Source organism: Zosterops lateralis, assembly GCF_965231275.1.
Source record: "Zosterops lateralis genome assembly, chromosome: 34".
NCBI lineage: Eukaryota > Metazoa > Chordata > Aves > Passeriformes > Zosteropidae > Zosterops > Zosterops lateralis.
The window spans coordinates 371,294-391,497 of NC_139794.1; the positions used below are offsets into that span (position 1 = coordinate 371,294).

The 20,204-nt window shown below is 54.6% G+C and overlaps 3 protein-coding genes across 5 annotated transcripts; 2 read left to right on the top strand and 1 right to left on the bottom strand.

Moving 5' to 3' along the window:
* GAL3ST4 (galactose-3-O-sulfotransferase 4) lies at positions 1 to 3,312 on the top strand (the record flags this gene model as incomplete). Its single annotated transcript, XM_083881571.1, has 3 exons — positions 1 to 110; positions 913 to 1,162; positions 2,521 to 3,312. 3 exons carry the CDS (start codon positions 1 to 3, stop codon positions 3,310 to 3,312), a joined length of 1,152 nt encoding a protein of 383 aa, XP_083737697.1.
* A 2,555-nt stretch (positions 3,313 to 5,867) lies between these two features.
* TRAPPC14 (trafficking protein particle complex subunit 14) lies at positions 5,868 to 15,070 on the top strand. Of its 3 annotated transcripts, XM_083881529.1 has the most exons (11): positions 5,868 to 6,418; positions 7,177 to 7,272; positions 7,883 to 8,096; positions 8,699 to 8,785; positions 9,400 to 9,520; positions 9,974 to 10,121; positions 10,719 to 10,801; positions 11,447 to 11,607; positions 12,454 to 12,581; positions 13,528 to 13,709; positions 14,846 to 15,070. In XM_083881529.1, exons 1-11 carry the CDS (start codon positions 5,930 to 5,932, stop codon positions 15,000 to 15,002), a joined length of 1,866 nt encoding a protein of 621 aa, XP_083737655.1. In that variant the 5' UTR covers positions 5,868 to 5,929; the 3' UTR covers positions 15,003 to 15,070. The 3 variants fall into 3 exon arrangements, with proteins under 3 accessions (XP_083737655.1, XP_083737656.1, XP_083737657.1); XM_083881530.1 differs by lacking the exon at positions 8,699 to 8,785; XM_083881531.1 differs by lacking the exons at positions 5,868 to 6,418; positions 7,177 to 7,272; positions 7,883 to 8,096 and adding an exon at positions 8,230 to 8,261.
* Positions 15,071 to 16,095: 1,025 nt separating this feature from the next.
* Positions 16,096 to 18,667, bottom strand: LAMTOR4 (late endosomal/lysosomal adaptor, MAPK and MTOR activator 4). The gene is made up of 4 exons (XM_083881544.1): positions 18,554 to 18,667; positions 18,252 to 18,332; positions 17,504 to 17,621; positions 16,096 to 16,328 (listed from the first exon to the last, which is right to left on the bottom strand). Exons 1-4 carry the CDS (start codon positions 18,554 to 18,556, stop codon positions 16,231 to 16,233), a joined length of 300 nt encoding a protein of 99 aa, XP_083737670.1. The 5' UTR covers positions 18,557 to 18,667; the 3' UTR covers positions 16,096 to 16,230.
* Positions 18,668 to 20,204: the final 1,537 nt, after the last annotated feature.

Genomic DNA, 20,204 nt, shown 5'->3' on the forward strand with positions numbered 1-20,204 from the left:
ATGAAGGCTCCCCCCGGCTGTCGCCGTCTGTCCCCTCTGGGGGTGGCCCTGGGCCTTTGTGTCACCCTCGGCTTCACCCTGGGGCTCCTGGGGGGGCCCTTCCGCCGCAGGTGAGACCCCAAAATGTGGGGAAAATCCAAAATTCCTGGGAGAATCCCAAAATCCTGGGAAATCCCAAAATCCAGGGAAAATCCTGAAATTTTAGGGAATAAACTGAAATTTTAGGAAAAAAACCCCAAAATTCCAGGAAATACCTCAAAATTCCAGGGAAAAACCCAAAATTCCTGGGAAAATCCTGAAATTCTAGGAGAAAAACCCACCAAAATTCCAAGGAAAAACTCCAAAATTCCAGGGAAAATCCCAAAATTCCAGGGAAGTCCCCAAATTCCTGGGAAAATCTCCACATTCTAGGGAAAAAAAAAACCAAAAACACAAAAAACTCCAGGGAAAGAACCCACAAAATTCCTGGGAAACATTCCAAAATTTTAGGGTCAAATCCTGACATTTTGGCAGAAAAGTCTTGAGATTTTGGGGGCAAATTTTGGGATTTAGAGGGGAAATCTCGGGATTTAGGGGGTAAATATCACGATATAAGTATGAGATATTGAGATCAGGATGTGAAACACCAGAATTTTGAGTGGAAATCCCGGGATTTTTGAGTCAAATCACGAGATTTTGGGGCCAAATTTTGTGATTTAGAGGGGAAATCTCAGGATTTAGAGACAAATATTGTGATATGAGACATCGAGATCAGGATGTCTCATACTGAGATACACCAGAATTTGGAGGGGGAAATCTTGGGATTTGAGGTCAAATATTGAGATTTTGGGTTTAAATCTCATGATTTTGGGTGCAAATTTTGGGATTTCGGGCTCCAATATCCTGATTTCAAGATTCCTCTGACGTCCCCAGGTCCACCCTGTCGGTGCCGTGCCGTCCCCGGTCCCACGTGCTGTTCCTGAAGACCCACAAGACGGGGGGCAGCAGCCTGGTGAACGTCCTGTCGCGCTTCGGGGAGTCGCGGGGGCTGCGCTTCGCCCTCCCCCATCGGTACCAGTTCGGGTACCCGGCCCCCTTCAGGGCTGAGAGAGTCAGGGGCTTCAGCCCCAGGGGAGGGAAATTCGACCTGCTCTGCCACCACATGAGGTTCTACCTGCCCGAGGTGAGTTCGGGGGAATTTGGGGGAAAAAAATGGGGATTTTTGGGGATTTTTAACACATTTTTTGGTGATTTTTTAGGGATTTTTTGGTGATTTTTAAGGGATTTTTTAGGGATTTTTTGAAGATTTTTTTTCAGGATTTTTTCCAATTTTTTAGGGATTTTTTAGGATTTTTAAGGGTTTTTTTTTTTTTTCGACTTTTTCGGATTTTTTAAAAGATTTGTTGGGATTTTTTTGGCGATTTTTTGGGGCTTTTTAGGGATTTTTTTAAAGATTTTTGGAGGATTTTTTGGCAATTTTTGGGGATTTTTTTAAGGGTTTTTATAGATTTTTTTTTAGGGATTGTTTTGAGGATTTTTTAGGATTTTGGGGGGATATTGTGGGTGGGGAGTTTTTAGGGTCAGGGGGTTCAGCCCCAGGGGAGGGAAATTCGACCTGCTCTGCACCACATGAGGTTCTACCTGCCTGAGGTGAGTTTGGGGGGATTTGGGGGAAAAAATGGGAATTTTGGGGAAAAAAAAGGGAATTTTGGGATTTTTTTTCCAATCAGAAAAAAAAATCTAAAAAAAATCTGAAAAATTCTGAAAAAAAAATCCCCAAAAAATCAGAAAAAAAATCCAGTAGAAATTCGGAAAATATCAAAAAAAAAGAAAAAAAAAATCCAATGGAAATTCGGAAAAAATCCCAAAAAAACTGAAAAAAAAATCCAAAAAAATTCTGAAAAAAATCCCCCAAAAATCTGGAAAAAAATTTGAAAAAAAAATTTTAAAAATTCAGACAAAATCAGGAAAAAAAATTGATAAAAAGTTGGAGAAAATAATAAAAAAAAATCCCTCAAAAATCTGAAAAAAAATAAAATTGGAAAAAAAATCAGAAAAAAATTGGGGGAAAAAGTTAAAAAAAAAAAATCCAAAAAAAACCTTTAAAAAATAATAATTAAAAAAAACCCTGGAAAAAATCAGAAAAAAAATCAGAAAAAAATCAGAAAAATAATCAGAAAAAAATCAGAAAAAAAAAATCAGAAAAAATCAGAAAAAAAATCAGAAAAAAATTTAAAATAAAAACCTGAAAAAATCTGGAGAGAATCAAAAAAATAGCTGAAAAAAAATGCAAAAAAAAAAAAATCTAAAAAAATCTCCCCCCAAAAAAATTCCCCCCCCCAAAAAAATCCAAAAAAATTCCCCAAAAACCCCCCAAAATTTCAGAAAAAATCCAGGAAAAAAAAAAAAATCCAAAAAAATTTGGAAAAAAATCAGAAAAAAAAAAAAACTCAAAAAAATAAAAAAAAATCCAAAAAAAAAAATCCAAAAAAACCCAAAAAAATTTTAACAACATTCTACTTTTCTTCCCCTTCCCCCCAGGTGCAACGAGTGATGCCCAACGACACCTTTTTCTTCTCCATCGTGCGCGACCCGGGCACGTTGGGCGAATCGGCCTTTTCGTATTTCCGCGGCGCCGCTCCCGCCTTCCGCCTGTCGCCGTCCCTGGACGCCTTCCTGGCCTCCCCCTGGCGCTTCTTCCGCCCCGGGATCCGGGGAAACCACTACGCCAAAAACCTCCAGTGGTTTGATTTCGGCCTCCCCGACCCCGTCGATCCCAAAAAAATCCCTGAAATTTTACAGAATTTAGAGAAAACTTTCCCTCTTGTTCTTTTAGCGGAGAATTTCGACGAGTCTTTGGTGCTGTTGAGGGATCGTTTGTGTTGGCCTCGAGATGCCGTGGATTTGTTTCCTCATAATTCCCGTGGGGAATCCAGGAAAAAAATCAGCCAGGAGCAGATGAGGAAACTCCGAGCTTGGAATTCTTTGGATTGGGCTCTTTATTCTCATTTTAATCGGAGTTTTTGGCGCCAAGCGCGGGAATTCGGGATCCAGAAATTGAGGAGGGAAGTGGAGGAGATTCGGAAACGTCGGGAATTCCTGGCTGGGAAATGTTTGAGGGGAGGGGGACCCGTCCCTGCCCAGGCAATTCCCGACGGGAATCTCCGGCCTTTCCAACCTCCGGGAGGAGAGAAAATCCTGGGATTCGCTCTCAGGGAGGGGCTGAGCCCCCAGGACAGGGAGTTGTGCGGGAGGATGGCCCTGCCCGAGCTGCCCTACAAGGATCTGCTGGAACAGAAACAATTCGGGGGGAAAAATGGGAGTTTGGGATGAAAAAATCATGATTTTCTTGTCTGGATTCTCATCAGGAAAAGTCAAAAATCCCCCTGAAATTCCATTGGGAATCAGAGATTTTATGGGGATTTTTGGCTGGAAATTCCCTTTACAATTGAGAATTATTGGCTGGAAATTCCATTAGGAATTGAAGATTTTTGGCTGGAAATGGAGGATTTTTGGCAGGAAATTCAATTGGAAATCAGGAGTTTTTTGCTGGAAATTCCATTGGAAATCAGGAATTTTTGGGGATTTTTGGCTCGAAATTCCCTTTAGAATTGAGAATTATTGGCAGGGAATTTCCATTGGGAATTGGGGATTTTTTTGGAGGATTTTTGGCTGGAAATTCCCTGTGAAATGGACGATTTTTATCTGGAAATGGTGTTTGAAATCAGGAATTTTTGACTGGAAATTCTGTTGGGAATTGAGGATTTTTGGCAGGAAATTCCCTTTGGAATCAAGGTTTTGTCCACCCCCAAAATAAATGGGATAAAAGGAGCCCCAAAATTCCAGGAATTTTGGGGAATTTTCCTATGGAATCCCTCCAGTGCCTCAGTTTACCTCAAAAAGGTACAAACCCCCCCTCAAACCCAAAATTCCAGGAATTTTGGGAATTTTGGGAGATTTTCTCATCAGGAATTCTCCCCGTGCCTCAGTTTCCCCCCCAGAATCACGATACAAGCCCCAGAATTCCAGGAATTTTGGGGAAATTTTAAATAATAGAAACCACTCAGTGCCTCAGTTTCCCCCCTGGAAGGTACAAAAAATAATAATAATTTTAAAAATCCTGGCGGGAAATTTTTTTGGGAATTTTTTCTCCCACTGGAACCACTCTGTGCCTCAGTTTCCCCTCCTTTGGGACAGGTACGACCCCTTTCCCCCCCTTTTTTTCCTTAAATTGGGGGAATTTTGGGGGAATTTGGGGAATTCTCGCTGCGTGCTTGGCTTTACTTTGTGTATATATATATATATAATTATAATAAACGCGCGCTGATTGGCTGTGCCAGCTGTCAGTCATGTGTAGAACTCATCCGATTGGTTCATTTCGTTGTCAATTTAAAGAGGCGGGTGAAAATTCGCTGCACGTTGATTGGTCAAAGCGCGAGGAGGGGCGGAGCGCCGATGTGTTCGGCACGCTGTTGAGTTTGCCTGGATCTTTGTGATCGGAGCTCCACCTCGCGCCCTGCGCATGCGCCTTAATCAGGCCGCACCCGGAAGAGCCGAACGGGCCCGGAGCGGAACCGGGACCCCCCCCCCGGTAACCCCGGGACCCCCCCGGGACCCCTCAGGACCCCCTAGGACCCCCCAAAACCCCTCAGAACCCCCCCAAACCCTTCAGGACCCCCCGGGACCCCTCAGCATCCCCCCCCGGTACCCCCGGCCCAGGCCCGGGACCCCTCCCGGTAACGGAGGATCCGCCCCCCGTTATTCTTCCGTTATTCCCGAATTTTCTGGGGTTAAAACCCCCAAATTCCTGGGATTTTATCCTCTCTTTGTTCTCCAGGAGTTGAAATCCTGAAATTCCCGAAAATTCCCGAAATTTTACCGGGATTTGAGCCCCAAAATTCCAGAATTTCTCGCGGGATTTGATGCCCAAAATTCCTCCAAAATTCCCGAAATTCTCCCAGGATTTGATGCCCAAAATTCCCGAATTTCTCCCGGGATTTGACCCGTTCAATTCCCACATTTCTCCCCCATTTTCTCTCTTCCCCCCCCCCCCCCACTTTTCCTCCTTTTTTTTCCCCTTTTATTTTTATCTTTTTTCCCCTAATTTTCCTTCTATTTTTTCCCAAATTTTTCCATTTTTTTCCCAATTTTCCCCGAACTTTCCCCAAATCTTTTCCCAAATTTCCCCCAGATTTCCCAAATTTTCCCCCAACTTTCCCCAATTTTTCCCTTATTTTTCCTCAAATTTTTCCTAATTTTCCCCCCAAAATTTTTGCAGATTTTCTCTAATTTTTCTCTAATTTTCCCCCAGATTTCCCCAATTTTCTTCCAATTCTCCCCAAACTTTCCCCCAATAGTCCCCCATTTTCCTCCAATTTTCCCCCAAATTTCTTCCTGATTTTCCCCCAGATTTCCCAAATTTTTCCCCAATATTCCCCCAATTCTCCCCCAACTTTCCCCAATTTTTCCCTGATTTTCCCCCAATTTTTCCCTGATTTTCCCCCAATTTCCCCAAACTTTTTCCAAACTTCCCCCAATTTTCCCCCAACTTTCCCCAATTTCCCCCGATTTTCCCCCAACATCCCCAATTTTTTCTCTGATTCTCCCCCCAACTTTCCCCAATTTTTCCCCAAATTTTTTCCCAATTTTTTTCCTTATTTTTCCCCAATTTTCCCCCAACTTTTCCCAATTTTTTCCCTGATACTCCCCCAGATTTTTCCCAAATTCTCCCTGATTTTTCCCCCAACACCCCCCAAATTTTTTCCTTATTTTTCCCCCAACTTCCCCCAAAATTTTCCTTATTTTTCCTCCAAAAATCCCCCAATTTTTTTCCTAATTTTCCCCCAATTTTTCTCCAATTTCCCCCCAACTTTCCCCCCAACTTCCTCCAATTTTTTCCTTATTTTCCCCCAACTTTCCCCAAATTTTCCCCAGTTTTCCCCGGTTCCCCATGGAGTCGCAGTGCGATTACTCCATGTATTTCCCGGCCGTCCCTTTCCCTCCGCGGGAGTTCCTGGCCGGGGAATCCTCGGGGTATCGCTCCCTGCCCCGCCGGAATCACCTTTACCTGGGCGAGACCGTTCGCTTCCTGCTGGTGCTCAGGAAAAACCCTGGGAATCCTGATAAAACCACCATAAATCCCGATAAAACCACCATAAATCCCGATAAAACCACCATAAATCCCGATAAAAACCCTGATAAAAACCCTGATAAAACTGGAAAATCCCCCTGGATCCAACTGGCCTCGTCCCTGTCCGCCCTGGCCACGGTGACGAGCGGGGACGGCGCCTCCAGAGCTCGGGACGAAGAGGAAAATGAGGAAAATCCTGGGAATTTTGGGAATGAGGAGGAAGAGGAGCCCAAAGAGCCGCCGGTTTTCCGGGAATGCCGAGCCCTGCTCACCCACTCCAGGGGTTCATCAGGGAATGCCGGGGCTGGGGTGAGGAAATTTGGGGAATTTTGGGGTGTTGGGGATGGGGAGGAGCTGCTTTTCCTGGGGTTTCCCTCTTTTCCTCATTTTTTCCCTCTTTTTCCCCATTTTTTCCCATTTTTTCACTTTTTTTTCAACATTTTTCCTGATTTTTTTCCTGATTTTTTCCCATTTTTTCCCATTTTCCCCCATTTTTTTCAACATTATTCCCTGATTTTTTTTCCATTTTTTCCACTTTTTTTCCGTTTTTTCCCCCATTTTTTCCTTTTTTTTCCCCATTTTTTCCAACATTTTCCCTGATTTTTCCCCATTTTTCCCCCTTTTTTTCCCACTTCTTCCCCCATTTTTTCCCCTTTTTTCCCTCATTTTTCCCCATTTTTTTTCCACTTTCCCCCCCATTTTTTCCCTTTTTTTTCCCTTTTTTCCCATTTTTCCCCGTTATTTTCCCACTCTTTTCCTCATTTTTTTCAACATTTTTCCCTGATTTTCCCCATTTTTTCCCCATTTTTTCCCATTTTTTTCACTTTTTTCCCCCATTTTTTCCCCATTTTTCCCCTTTTTTTCCCCCATTATTTTCCCACTTTTCCCTTTTTCTCCTCCCCATTTTTTCTCATTTTTTTCCCCATTTTTTTCTTATTTTATCTTCATTTCTCCCCATTTTTTCCCTCATTTTTCCCCATTTTTCCCCGTTTTTCCCCATTTTCTCCAATTTTTCCCCCGTTTTTTCCCATTTTTCCCATTTTTCCCGTGTTTTTCCCCATTTCCAGCTCCCCGTGGACGATCCCATCGTCTCCTCTGACGAGGTGATTTTCCCCCTCACCGTGGCCCTGGACCGGCTCCCGCCCGGCACCGCCAAGGCCAAGGTGGGACATTGGGGACATTTTGGGGACATTTTGGGGACAGTTCGGGATGTTGGGGGCATTTGGGGACATTTTGGGGCATTGGGGACTGTTGGGGACATTGGGGATGTTGGGGACATTTGGGGACATTGAAGGGAACATTGGGGACATTGAGGACATTGGGGATGTTGGGGGGGCTTTGGGGACATTTTGGGGCATTGGGGACATTGGGGACATTTGGGACATTTGGGGACAATTGGGGACATTTTGGGGACAATTGGGGACATTTTGGGGACATTGGGACAACTGGGAATATTGTGGGGACATTGGGAGACATTGGGGACATTGGGACATTTGGGGTCCTTTTGGGGACATTGGGACAATTGGGGTGTTGGGGACATTGGGGTCATTTGGGGACATTGAGGACATTGGGGACAATTGGGAAAACTGGGGACATTTGGGGACATTGGGGACATTGGGGACATTGGAATTTTGGGGGCACATTGGGAATGGGAGGAGCCTCGGGGACATTGGGGGACGTTGGGCTGGGGAGGGGAGGGGACAAGGCAGTGACAATCTGGGGACACTTTGGGCCGGGGAGGGGACACTCTGGTGACCCTTTTCATGTCCCCAGATCGTGGTGACGGTGTGGCAGAGGGACACGGAGCCACCGGAGCTGCAGGAGGGGACAGGGACAGGGACAGGAGCAGGGCCAGAGCCAGGCCAGGTGACAATGACAGCACCGGTGACAATGACAGGGACAGGCCCGGGGGGGTACCTGAGGCTGCTCCAGGGCCGCGCCCCCGGCCAGGTGTTCCGGCAGCAGCACGGGGCCTTCAAGGCACAAGGTGAGGTCCCCGAGTGTCCCCAAGTGTCCCCAAAGTGTCACTTCCCCTCCTCTGGTGTCCCCAAGTGTCCCCTCCCCTGTGGTGTCACCCCCAAGTGTCCCCAGGTGTCCCCTCAGTGCCACCCCCAGGTGTTCCGGCAGCAGCACGGGGCCTTCAAGGCACAAGGTGAGGTCCCTGAGTGTCCCCTGAGTGTCCCCAAGTGTCCCTTGAGTGTCCCCAAGTGTCCCTTCCCCCATGGTGTCACCCCCAAGTGTCCCCACAGCACCTTCAAGGCACAAGGTAAAGTCCCCAAGTGTCCCCAAAGTGTCACCTCCCCTCCTCTGGTGTCCCCTGATGTCCCCTGATGTCCCCAATTGTCCCCAAGTGTCCCAAGGCCACCCCAAACCCCTCAGGGACCCCCAAGGATTGTCCCCAACCCCGACTTGGGGACACTTTTGATGCCACCAAGGTGGGACAAAGCCCCTTGTCCCAGCCTGGTGGCCCTGGCTGGCTGTCCCCACGTGTCCCCTGATGTCCTCACGTGTCCCCTGGTGTCCCCACGTGTCCCCACGTGTCCCTTGATGTCCCCAAGTGTCCCCAAGTGTCCCCTGGTGTCCCCACAGTGTCCACGCTGCTGACGGTGCTGCCACCCCCCCGTGTCCGGTGCCGCCAGGTGACCGTGTCCGGAAAATACCTGACCGTGCTCAAAGGTGACACCTGGGGACATCTGGGGGGGTTGGGGACATCTGGGGACATCTGGGGAGGGGTTGGGGACATCTGGGGGGTTGGGGACAAAGGGAAGGGGGAACAGGGTGGGGGGACAAAGAGGAGAGGGTCACCCCCAAATGTCCCCAGTGCCCCCACTGTCCCCTGGCTGTCCCCATGTCCCCATGTCCCCAGTGTCCCCTGTGTCCTCAATGTCCCTTGGCTGTCCCCTGTGTCCCCAATGTCCCCAATGTCCCCACTGTCCCCTGCTGTCTCCTGCTGTCCCCATGTCCCCATGTCCCCGTGTCCCCAGTGCTCAACGGCAGCTCCCAGGACGAGCTCTCGCTGTGGGACATTCAGATCCTGCCCCGTGTCCCCAATGTCCCCAATGTCCCCTGGCTGTCCCCAATGCCCTGGGTGTCCCCAATGTCCCCTGTGTCCCCAATGTCCCCTGTCTATCCCCTGCTGTCCCCTGCTGTCCCCAATGTCCCCATGTCCCCGGTGTCCCCTGTGTCCCCAATGTCCCCACTGTCCCCTGCTGTCCCCTGCTGTCCCCATGTCCCCAATGTCCCCCTGTCCCCATGTCCCCAATGTCCCCCTGTCCCCTGGATGTCCCCAGTGCTCAACGGCAGCTCCCAGGACGAGCTCTCGCTGTGGGACGTGCAGATCCTGCCCAATTTCAACGCCAGTTACCTGCCCGTGATGCCCGACGGCTCCGTGCTGCTGGTGGACGATGTCTGGTGAGCCCGGGACACCTGGGGACACTGGGGACACCTGGGGACACTGGGGACACCTGGGGACACACCTGGGGACACTGCAGGGACACCTGGGGACACTGGGGACACCTGGGGACACACCTGGGGACACTGCAGGGACACCTGGGGACACTGCAGGGACATTGTGGGGACACTTGGGGATATCGTGGGGACAGCTGGGGAGATCATGGGGGCAGCTGGGGACACCTGGGACACCTGGGGACACTGCAGGGACACCTGGGGACACCTGGGGACACTATGAGGACCTTGGGGACACTGTGGGGACCTTGGGGATGATGTAGGGATGTTGGGGACACTATGGGGACCTTGGGGACAATGAGGGGAGCTTGGGGACGGGACCTGTCCCCTGAGTGTCCCCAGTGTCCCCGATTGGTGTCCCCAGTGTCCCCTGATTGGTGTCCCCACTGTCCCCTGCAGCCACCACTCCGGGGAGGTCCCTGTGGGCGCCTTCTGCCGTGTCCCCGGCTGTCACTCGGGGTGGCCTTGTCCCCTCAGTGCCCTGGAGGAGCAGAACTTCCTCTTCCAGCTGCAGGCGCCCGAGCGGCCGCCCCGCGACGCCAAGGAGGTGAGGGGACACCTGGGGACACCTGGGGACAACCAGCCAGGGCCGCCAGGCTCAGCCAAGGGGCTTTGTCCCACCTTGGTGGCACCAAAAGTGTCCCCAAGTCAGGCCTGGGGACAATCCTTGAGGGTCCCTGAGGGGTTTGGGGTGGCCTTGGGACACTTGGGACACCGGGGTGGCCTTGGGGACACCTGGGGACATTTGGGGACACTCAGGGACACTGGGGTGGCCTTGGGGACACTTAGGGACACTTGGGGACACTCATCAAAAACCACCAGACTCGGCCAAGGGGACTCGTCCCACCTTGGTGGCACCAAAAGTGTCCCCAAGTTGGGGTTGGGGACAGTTCCTGTTGGTCCTGGAGGGGTTGGGGACACCTGGGTGGCCTTGGGGACACCTGGGGACACCTGGGAACACTTGGGGACACTCAGGGACACCAACCCAAAGCCACCAAGCCCCCCAAGATGTCCCCAAGCCCCCCTTGACCGCGACGTCCCTGGGCTCGGTGACAACCCCCATTGTCCCCAGTGCCCTCGGGGATGTTGGGGACACCACGGGTGACCCCAGGTGACCCCAGGTGACAGCGCTGTCCCCAAGCAGGGCCTGGAGGTGCCGCTGGTGGCCGTGGTCAGGTGGTCGACGCCGAAGCTGCCCTTCACCAACAGCATCGTCACCCACTACCGGTGAGTGTCACCTCAATGTCACCTCATTGTCATCTTGGTGTCACCTCAGTGTCCCCAAGGCCATCAGAGCCTTTTGTGGTGCCATCATCTCGTTGTCACCTCGTTGTCACCATGTCATGGCTCTCCGGAGCTCCTCTGGGTGTCACTTTGGTGTCACCTCGATGTCCCCAAGGCCACCAGAACCTCCTGTGGTGCCACCACCTCGTTGTCACCATGTCACCGCTCTCTGGAGCTCTGCTGGATGTCCCTGGGGCTGTCACACGGTGCCACCACCATGTCCCTGATGTCCCCATGATGTCCCCAAGCTCTGCAGACCCTCCTGATCGCCACCACCTCCTGTCACACCACTGTCACCTCATTGTCACCTCATTGTCCCCATGTCCCTCCATGCTCAGAGCTGCTGGGGCTCCTCTGTGGCTTCTCTGGGGTTGTCCCCAATGTCCCCACAATGTCCCCATGATGTCCCCAAGCCCTCCAGACCCTCCTGGTTGCCCAGAGCCGCTTCTGCATGTGCCACCACCTCCTGTCACCTCCTGTCCCATGATTGTGGCAGTGCCACCACATCCCCACAACTTTCTGGGTCTCCTCTGTGGCTTCTCTGGGGTTGTCCCCAATGTCCCCACAATGTCCCCGGTGTCCCCCCAGGCTGCCGAGCATCCGGCTGGAGCGGCCGCGGTTCGTGATGACGGCCACCTGCGAGTCCCCGGTGGTGGCCCTGCAGCGCTTCACTGTCACCTACACCCTCCTCAACGACCTGCAGGACTTCCTGGCCGTGCGCCTGGTCTGGACACCCGAGGCCACCGCTGGTGGGGACACTGGGGACACTTGGGGACATCGGGGGGATTGGGGACACTGGGGGGATTGGGGACATTGGGGACATCAGGGACATCAGGGGGATTGAGGAGAGCAGGGACATTGAGGGAATTGAGGACATTGGGGATAAAGGGGATCTTGGGGACATTGGGGACACTTGGGGACTTTGGGGACATTGGGGACCTGCAGGACTTCCTGGCCGTGCGCCTGGTCTGGACACCCGAGGCCACCGCTGGTGGGGACACTGGGGACACTTGGGGACATCGGGGGGATTGGGGACACTGGGGGGATTGGGGACACTGGGGACATCGGGGACATCGGGGGGATTGGGGACATTGGGGAGATTGGGGGCATCGGGGACATTGGGGACATTGGGGGCATTGGGGATGTTGGGGACATTTGGGGACATGGGGGGTGTTTGGAACATTGGGGACATCAGGGGGACTGGGGACATCAGGGACATTGGGAACATTGGGGATAAAGGGGACATTGGGGACATTTGGGGATGCTGGGGGACATTTGAGGACCATTGGGGACACTTGGGGACATCAGGGCATCAGAGGGTTTGGGGACATCAGGGACATTGAGGACACTTGGGGACATTGGGGGCACTTGGGGACACTTGGGGACATTGGGGACATTAGGGAAGTTTGGAACTTGGGGACATTGGGGACACTGGGGACATTGGGGACATTTGGGGACAAAAGGATGGGGAGGGAACATGGGGACAAGGAGAGGAGCCCATCCTGTAACACTCCAGAAAATCCCCCAAAATTCCCAAAATAAATCCCAAAAAATCCCTCAAAATCCCCAAAATCCCCAAATGTTGCCGTTCCCAGGGCGGTCCCGGGGCTCCCTGGACTCGGTGGTTTGTCACTCACCCCTGACCAACCTGGGCTACTCCCGCAAGGGCAGCGCCAGGACCTTCCGGGTGGCCTTCCAGGCCCTCAGGGCCGGGCTCTTCGAGGTCAGTGTCACCTCTGTGTCACCTGTGTCACCTCTGTGTCACCTGTGTCACCTGTGTCACCCTCGGTGTCATCCCTGTGTCTGTTATCCCCGTTATCCCATTCCCAGTATCCCCAGTATCCCCATTCCAGGCCCTCAGGGCCAGGCTCTTCGAGGTCAGTGTCACCTCTGTGTCACCTGTGTCACCTGTGTCACCCCTGTGTCACCTGTGTCACCCTCGGTGTCATCCCTGTGTCTGTTATCCCCGTTATCCCATTCCCAGTATCCCCAGTATCCCCAGTATCCCCATTCCAGGCCCTCAGGGCCAGGCTCTTCGAGGTCAGTGTCACCTCTGTGTCACCTGTGTCATCCCTGTGTCACCTCTGTCCCCGTTATCCCACTGTTATCCCATTCCCAGTATCCCCAGTATCCCCATTCCAGGCCCTCAGGGCCGGGCTCTTCGAGGTCAGTGTCACCTCTGTGTCACCTGTGTCACCCTCGGTGTCACCCCTGTGTCTGTTATCCCAGTGTTATCCCATTCCCAGTATCCCCAGTATCCCCAGTGTCCCCACTCCAGTCCATTCCCAGTGCTCCCAGTGCCACCAGTGCCCTCCCAGTAACACCCAGTGGTCCCAGTACCCCCCAAATCCCCTCCCAGTCTCCTCCCAGTGACTCCCAGTTAGCCCAAAACTCCATCCCAGTAACTCCCAGTCCCTCCCAGTGCCCCCAAAACTCCTCCCAGTGTCTCCCAGTCCATCCCAGTGCCCTCCCAGTTACCCCAAAACCCCATCCCAGTCCCTCCCAGTAACTCCCAGTGCCTCCCAGTCTCCCCAAAACTCTCCCAGTATCCCCAATCCCCTCCCAGTCCCTCCCAGTGCCTCCCAGTGCACCAAACCCCCCTCCCAGTGCCCTCCTAGTGCCCCCAAACCCCCTCCCAGTCCCTCCCAGTGACTCCCAGTCCGTCCCAGCTGTCCCAGCACATGAAGCTGAAGCTCCAGTTCACGGCCAGTGTCACCAGTGCCCCCCCCGAGGCCCGCCCAGTCTCCAGGAAGAGCAGCCCCAGTTCCCCGGCCGTGCGTGAACTGGTGGCCGGACTGGGACGCTCCCAGTCCTTCTCCCACCAGCAGCCGGCCCGAAGCCACCTCATGAGGTACTGGGGGGGACTGGGAGGGACTGGGAGGGGAGTGGGAGAGACTGGGAGGGACTGGGATGGACTGGGACAAACTGGGAGGGGACTGGGAGGAGTTTTGAGGGCACTGGGAGGGGACTGGGGGTACTGGGAGGGATTGGGAGGGACTGGGAGGAGTTTTGAGGGGACTGGGATGGACTGGGAGTGGTTTTGGGGGTACTGGGAGGCACTGGGAGGGCACTGGGAAGGACTGGGGGATGCTGGGGAGGGAACTGGGATGGAGTTTTGGGGGCACTGGGAGGGACTGGGATGGACTGGGAGGGGACTGGGAGGGATTAGGGGGGACTGGGAGGGGCTGGGATGTGACAAAAGGACGCTGGCAGTGACACACACGGCACAGACGTCACACAGGTGATACAGGGACACTGTAGGTGACATGAGGACACTGTAGGTGACACAGAGGTCACACAGGTGACACTTGTCCCCAGGTTGGGCAGTGTGATGGAGCGCAGGGCCATCACCCCAAGGGGACACTGTGGGTGACACAGGGACACTGTGGGTGTTATGGGGATGCTATAAGGACACTGTAGGTGACACAGGTGACACAGAGGTGACACTGCTGTCCCTGTCCCCAGGTCTGGCAGTGTGATGGAGCGCAGGGCCATCACCCCGGGGTGACACAGGGACACTGTGGCTGTTATGGGGATGCTATAAGGACACTGTCGGTGACACAGAGGTCACACAGGTGACACAGAGGTGACATTTGTCCCCAGGTCGGGCAGTGTGATGGAGCGCAGGGCCATCACCCCAAGGGGACACTGTGGGTGACACAGGGACACTGTAGGTGACACAGAGGTGACACAGATGTCCCCAATGTCCCCAGGTCGGGCAGTGTGATGGAGCGCAGGGCCATCGCCCCGGGGTGACACAGGGACACTGTAAGGACACTGTAGGTGACACAAGGACACTGTAGGTAACACAGGTGACACAGAGGTGACACAGGTGACATTTGTCCCCAGGTCGGGCAGTGTGATGGAGCGCAGGGCCATCACCCCGGGGTGACACAGGGACACTGTGGGTGCTATGGGGACACTGTAAGGACACTGTAGGTGACACAGGTGACACAGAGGTGACACAGATGTCCCCAATGTCCCCAGGTCGGGCAGTGTGATGGAGCGCAGGGCCATCACGCCCCCCGTGGGCTCCCCCGTGGGACGGCCCCTGTACCTGCCCGCGGGGGACAAGGCCGTGCTGGCCCTGGACAAGATCGCCAAGAGGGAGTGCAAGGTCCTGGTGGTGCCACCCGTCAAGTGACAGCCTGGGACAGCCTGGGGACAACGCTGGGACCGTGGGGACAACGCTGGGACCATGGGGACAGCGTGGGGACAACGCTGGGACACCCTGGGGACAGCCTGGGACTGTGGAGACAATGCTGGGGCAGCCTGGGGACAACGCTGGGACCATGGGGACAACGCTGGGACCGTGGGGACAGCGTGGGGACAACGCTGGGAGAGCCTGGGGACAATGCCAGGACCATGGGGACACCCTGGGGACACAACTGGGACCATGGGGACAGTACTGGGACACCCAGGGGACATTGTGGGGACATTGCTGGGGGGTGGCAGGGACAGTCTGGGACACTGGGGACAGCGTGGGGACATGGCCAGGACCATGGGGACACCCTGGGGACAGCACTGGGACCATGGGGACATTGTGGGGACATTGTGGGGACATGGCCAGGGTGGCAGGGACACCTCTGGCACAGCACTGGGGACACTGGGGACAGCTTGGGGACAAATGGGGACAAGGCCACCCTCAGTGTCCCCAGAGCCTCAGGGCCACTCCTGGGACATTGGGGACAACGGGGACAGGGCCACCCCCGGAGCCTTGGGGACATTTGGGGACAGGGCCACCACCAAAGTGTCCCCAAAGCCAGGTGACAATGTGGGGGGAGGTCACTGCCACGTGCCATGGAGGGGACCTTGGGGACATTGTGGGGACACGGCCTGGAGCCACACCCACCTTCGGGGTCGGGATTTTGGGGACATTTGGGGACATCGGGAAAATGTCCCCAAGCCAAAGTGGGGGGGGGGGAGGGAGGGGCCTGCGGTGCCACCTCCACGTTGGGGACATTGGGGACAAGGGTGGCACCTCTGTCCCTGTTTATTTATTGCCAATAAAGAGACCTGGATGTCACCTGGATGTCCCCAGGAGGGTCTGGATGTCACCAGGGGACTCTGGATGTCACCTGGATGTCCCCAGGGGTGGCCTGGATGTCACCAGGGGACTCTGGATGTCCCCAAGAAGGTCTGGATGTCACCTGGATGTCTCCAAGGGACTCTGGATGTCCCCAGGAGGGTCTGGATGTCACCTGGATGTCCCCAAGGATGTCACAAAGCACCAAAGCCACCCTCGGACGTCGTTTATTGTCCCCCCCAGGGAGGGGAGGGAGGTTTGGGGACACTTTGGGGACAGGAGGAGGCAGTTGGGGACGGTGCCACCTCCCCTGGGGACACTCTGGGGACAGTTTGGGGACGGTTTTTCACACGGCCACCGGCTCCTGGACGTGGTGGTGACGTTTGACCACGAAGAGTTTCTGTCCCGAGACGGTGACGAGGAGGGAGTGCTCGCCAAACACCACTGGGGACAACGGGGACAACGGGGACAGTGCCACCCCCAGGGCCACCCCCAGGGTCCCCAGTGTCCCCAGGCCCACCCCCAGTGTTCCCAGAGCCATCAGCGATGGTGACAAGGAGGGAGTGCTCGCCAAACACCACTGGGGACAACGGGGACAACGGGGACAGTGCCACCCACAGGGTCACCCCCAGGGTCCCCAAGGTCCCCGGAGCCACCCCCAGTGTCCCCAAGGCCATCAGGGACAGATCGGGGACAAAGCCACCCCCAGAACGCTGGAGACGCTTCCTGGGTGGCCCTGGGGACACATTGGGGACAATTCTGGGGACACTGGAAGGCTCAGAACCCCCTGAAATCCCCCCTGGGACCCTTTTGGTGCCACTTTGTGACCCTTTAGTGCCACTTTGGTGCCACCGAGGACCCCTGGGGATCCTTTGATGACCCCTGGGGACACTTTGGGGACACTGACCCCCCTCAACTCCCCCTAAAATCCCCCTTGGGGACCCTTTTGGTGCCACTTTGGTGCCACTTTTCACCCCTTTAATCCCCCTTTGGTGCCACTTGCCAGCCCTTGTGACCCCTGGGGACCCTTTGATGACCCTTTGTGACCCTCAGTGACCCCTGCTGACCCCTGGGGACATTTTAGTGACACTGGAGAGCTCAGAAACTCCTAAAATCCTCCCTGGGGACCCTTTTGGTGCCACTTTTCCCCCCCTTTAGTGCCCTCTACCATCCTTGGTGACCCCTTGGTGACCCCCTGGGGACCCTGGGGACAATTTTTGTGACCCTGAGCCCCCTCAACTCCCCCTAAAATCCCCCTGGGGCCCTTTTGGTGCCACTTTTCACCCCTTTAATGCCCCTTCAGTGCCCCCTGCCACCCTCGGTGACCCCTGGTGACCCTTTGTGACCCCCTGGGGACCCTTTGATGACCCTTGGTGACCCTTTGGTGACCCTTGGGGACACTTTGGTGACCCTGACCCCCCTTAACTCCCCCTAAAATCCCCCTTGGGGACCCTTTTGGTGCCACTTTGGTGCCACTTTTCACCCCTTTAGTGCCCCTTTAATGTCACCTGCCACCCCCGGTCACCCTTTGTGACCCCCCAGTGACCCCCCAGTGACCCCTGGTGCCCCCTGGTGACCCTTTTGGGGACATTTTGGGGACCCTGGGGCCCGTCCCTCACCCGAGAGGCGGCGGAAGGGCGGCTCGTGGCCGCGGGGCAGGCGCAGCCCCAGGGCTGTGGCCACCAGCCCCTGCAGGACGGTGGCCGTGTGCTCGTCGTTCTCCAGGTCCCCCGAGGACTGAGGGGTGAAAAATGAGGATTTTGGGGGTTTTTGGGAAAAAAAGGGGAAAAAGGGGAGGGAATTTCCCAAAAAAAAAAAACCGGTGGAAATGAGGCGAAAAATCAGCAAAAAAAAAAGGGTGAGAAAGGGCCGTAAAAACCAACCAAAGCCACCCAAAACTACCCAAAAACCATCTAAAAATCACCCCAAAACCACTCAAAACCATCCAAAACCATCAAAAACCACCCAAAAATGAGCTGAGAATCCCCAAAACCATCCAAACCCCACCCAAATTCACCCCAAAACCACCCAGGATCCCCCAAAATCACCCAAAAATGACCCAAAACCACCCCAAAAACCACCCAGAATCCCCCAGATTTTTTGCTCCCCCTCCCTCAATTTTTGGGGACCCCTCCCCAGATTTAGGACCTTCCCCCCCAAAAATAAATTGGGACCCCCAAATTTTTTATTCCCCCCTCCCCCCAATTTTAAGGACCCCTCCCCAAATTTGGGAACCCCAAAATAGTTGAAAATCCTCCAGATTTTTTCTTCCCCTTCCCCCAATTTTTCGCTCCCCCTCCTCCAATGTTTGGGCCTCCCCTCCCCCATTTTTTGGGCCCCCCCCCCCAAATCCAGGCTCCCCCTCACCGCCAGCACGGCGCCGTCGCTGATGACGAGGTACCCGGCCTGAGCCGGGAGCCGCTCCAGGCCCTGAGTCAGCGCCGACGTCTGAAACCAGTCCGGACCAGTATAAACCAGTATGGACCAGTACGGACCAGTATAGACCAGTATAAACCAGTAACAACCAGAGCCTCCCCCTGCAGCCTCTCCCAGTCCCCCCCAATCCCTCCCAGTCCCTCCCAGTGCCCTCCAGTCCTCCCCGTCGCTCCCAGTTTGTCCCAGTTTGTCCCAGTTCCTCCCAGTCCCTCCCAGTCTCTCCCAGTTCTCACCATAGCGACGCTCCCGCTTCTCTTCCGGTCGCGTAAGCCCCTCCCCCGCCGCCTGATTGGTTCAGAGCTTCTCCCGCCCGCCAATCAGAGCCGGCCGCGCGATCACGCGGCCAAAACAAGGAGCGGCGAACTCGATGGTTCCGGAAACCGGAAGTGACGCTCTGTCCTCCGGCGCTCATCTCGATGGTTTTTCCTCCCGGAAACCGGAAGTGGCGCTCTGTCCTCCAGCGCTGGTCTCTATGGTCCTTCAGTTTTCCCGCTCTTTTCCTCACCTCACGCCCAAAATGAGGAAATTTGGGCAAAACTTCCCCCCCAAAAAAAGGAAAAATGTCCCCGAGAGAGGCTGAGTATCTCCACAGTGGCCACGGTAGCCACGACTGTCCCCACGGTAGCCACAACTGCCCTCACGGTAGCCACGGTGGCCAAGGGCATCCCTATGGTAGCCACGGTGGCCAGGGGCATCTTCATGGTTGCCACGGTGGCCAAGGCCATCCCCACAGTAGCCACAACCCCCTCCATGGTAGCCATGACCATTCCCATGGTAGCCGCGACCCTCTCTGCAGTAGCCACGACCCCATCAGCAGTAGCCATGACTATTCCCATGGTTGCCATGATGGCCAAGGCCATCCCTATGGTAGCCACGACCATCCCCACAGTAGCCACACCCCCTTTCATGGTAGCCACACCCCCCACGGTAGCCAAGACCATTTCCATGGTAGCCACAACCATCCCCATGGTAGCCACAGTGCCCATGACCATCCTTGTGGTAGCCATACCCATCCCCACGGTAGCCACAAGCCCCCCCACATCAACCACGACCCCTCCCATGGTAGCCACACCCCCCTCACGGGTAGCCATGACCCCCTCCATGGTAGCCATGACCATCCCCATGGTCACCATGGTGGCCAAGGCCATCCCTATGGTAGCCAAGACCATCCCCATGGTAGCCAGACCCCCTTTCATGGTAGCCACACCCCTCCCCCACGGTAGCCAAGGCCATTCCCATGGTAGCCACGGTGGCCATGACCATCTCCATAGCAGCCATGACCCCACACACAGTACCCATGACCCCATCAATGGTAGCCATGACCCCCTCCACGGTAGCCATGACCCCCTCCACGGTAGCCATGACACCCTCCATGGTAGCAATGACCATTCTCATGGTAGCCAAGACCATCCCCACAGTAGCCACGACCCCAACAACAGTAGCCACGACCATCCCTATGGTAGCCACGGTGGCCAAGACCATCCCTATAGTAGTCACAGCTCCCCCCATGGTAGCCATGACCATCTCCACAGTAGCCACACCCCCTTTAACAGTAGCCACACCCTCCCCCACAGTAGCCATGACCCCATCAATGCTAGCCAAGACCATCCCCACAGTAGCCACAACCATCCCATGGTAGCCACAAGCCCCCCAGGGTAGCCATGACCATCTCCACAGTAGCCACGCCCCTTCCCGGTTAATATTTTCTAGTAGCCACGCCCCTTTTCCGGCTCAACACCTTTTCTCAATTAGCCACACCCCCTTTCCCATTGGCCACGCTCCTTTCCCAATGACCACGCCCATTTCCCTGTTAGCCACGCCTCTTTCTCCATTACCCACGATCCTTTCCAGGTAGCCACGCCTATTTCTTCGATAGCCACGCCC

Bases quoted from the DNA above. Each gene is read 5' to 3' on its own strand.
- TRAPPC14 (XM_083881529.1), top strand. From the start codon at position 5,930: ATGGAGTCGCAGTGCGATTACTCCATGTATTTCCCGGCCGTCCCTTTC. The intron at 8,097-8,698 runs GTGAGGTCCCCG...GTGTCCCCACAG, and splicing joins CGGGGCCTTCAAGGCACAAG to TGTCCACGCTGCTGACGGTG. The intron at 10,802-11,446 runs GTGAGTGTCACC...GTGTCCCCCCAG, and splicing joins AGCATCGTCACCCACTACCG to GCTGCCGAGCATCCGGCTGG.
- LAMTOR4 (XM_083881544.1), bottom strand. The intron at 17,622-18,251 runs GTGAGGGGGAGC...TTCACCCCTCAG, and splicing joins GCGACGGCGCCGTGCTGGCG to TCCTCGGGGGACCTGGAGAA. The intron at 16,329-17,503 runs GTGAGGGACGGG...CGTTGTCCCCAG, and splicing joins GCCCTTCCGCCGCCTCTCGG to TGGTGTTTGGCGAGCACTCC.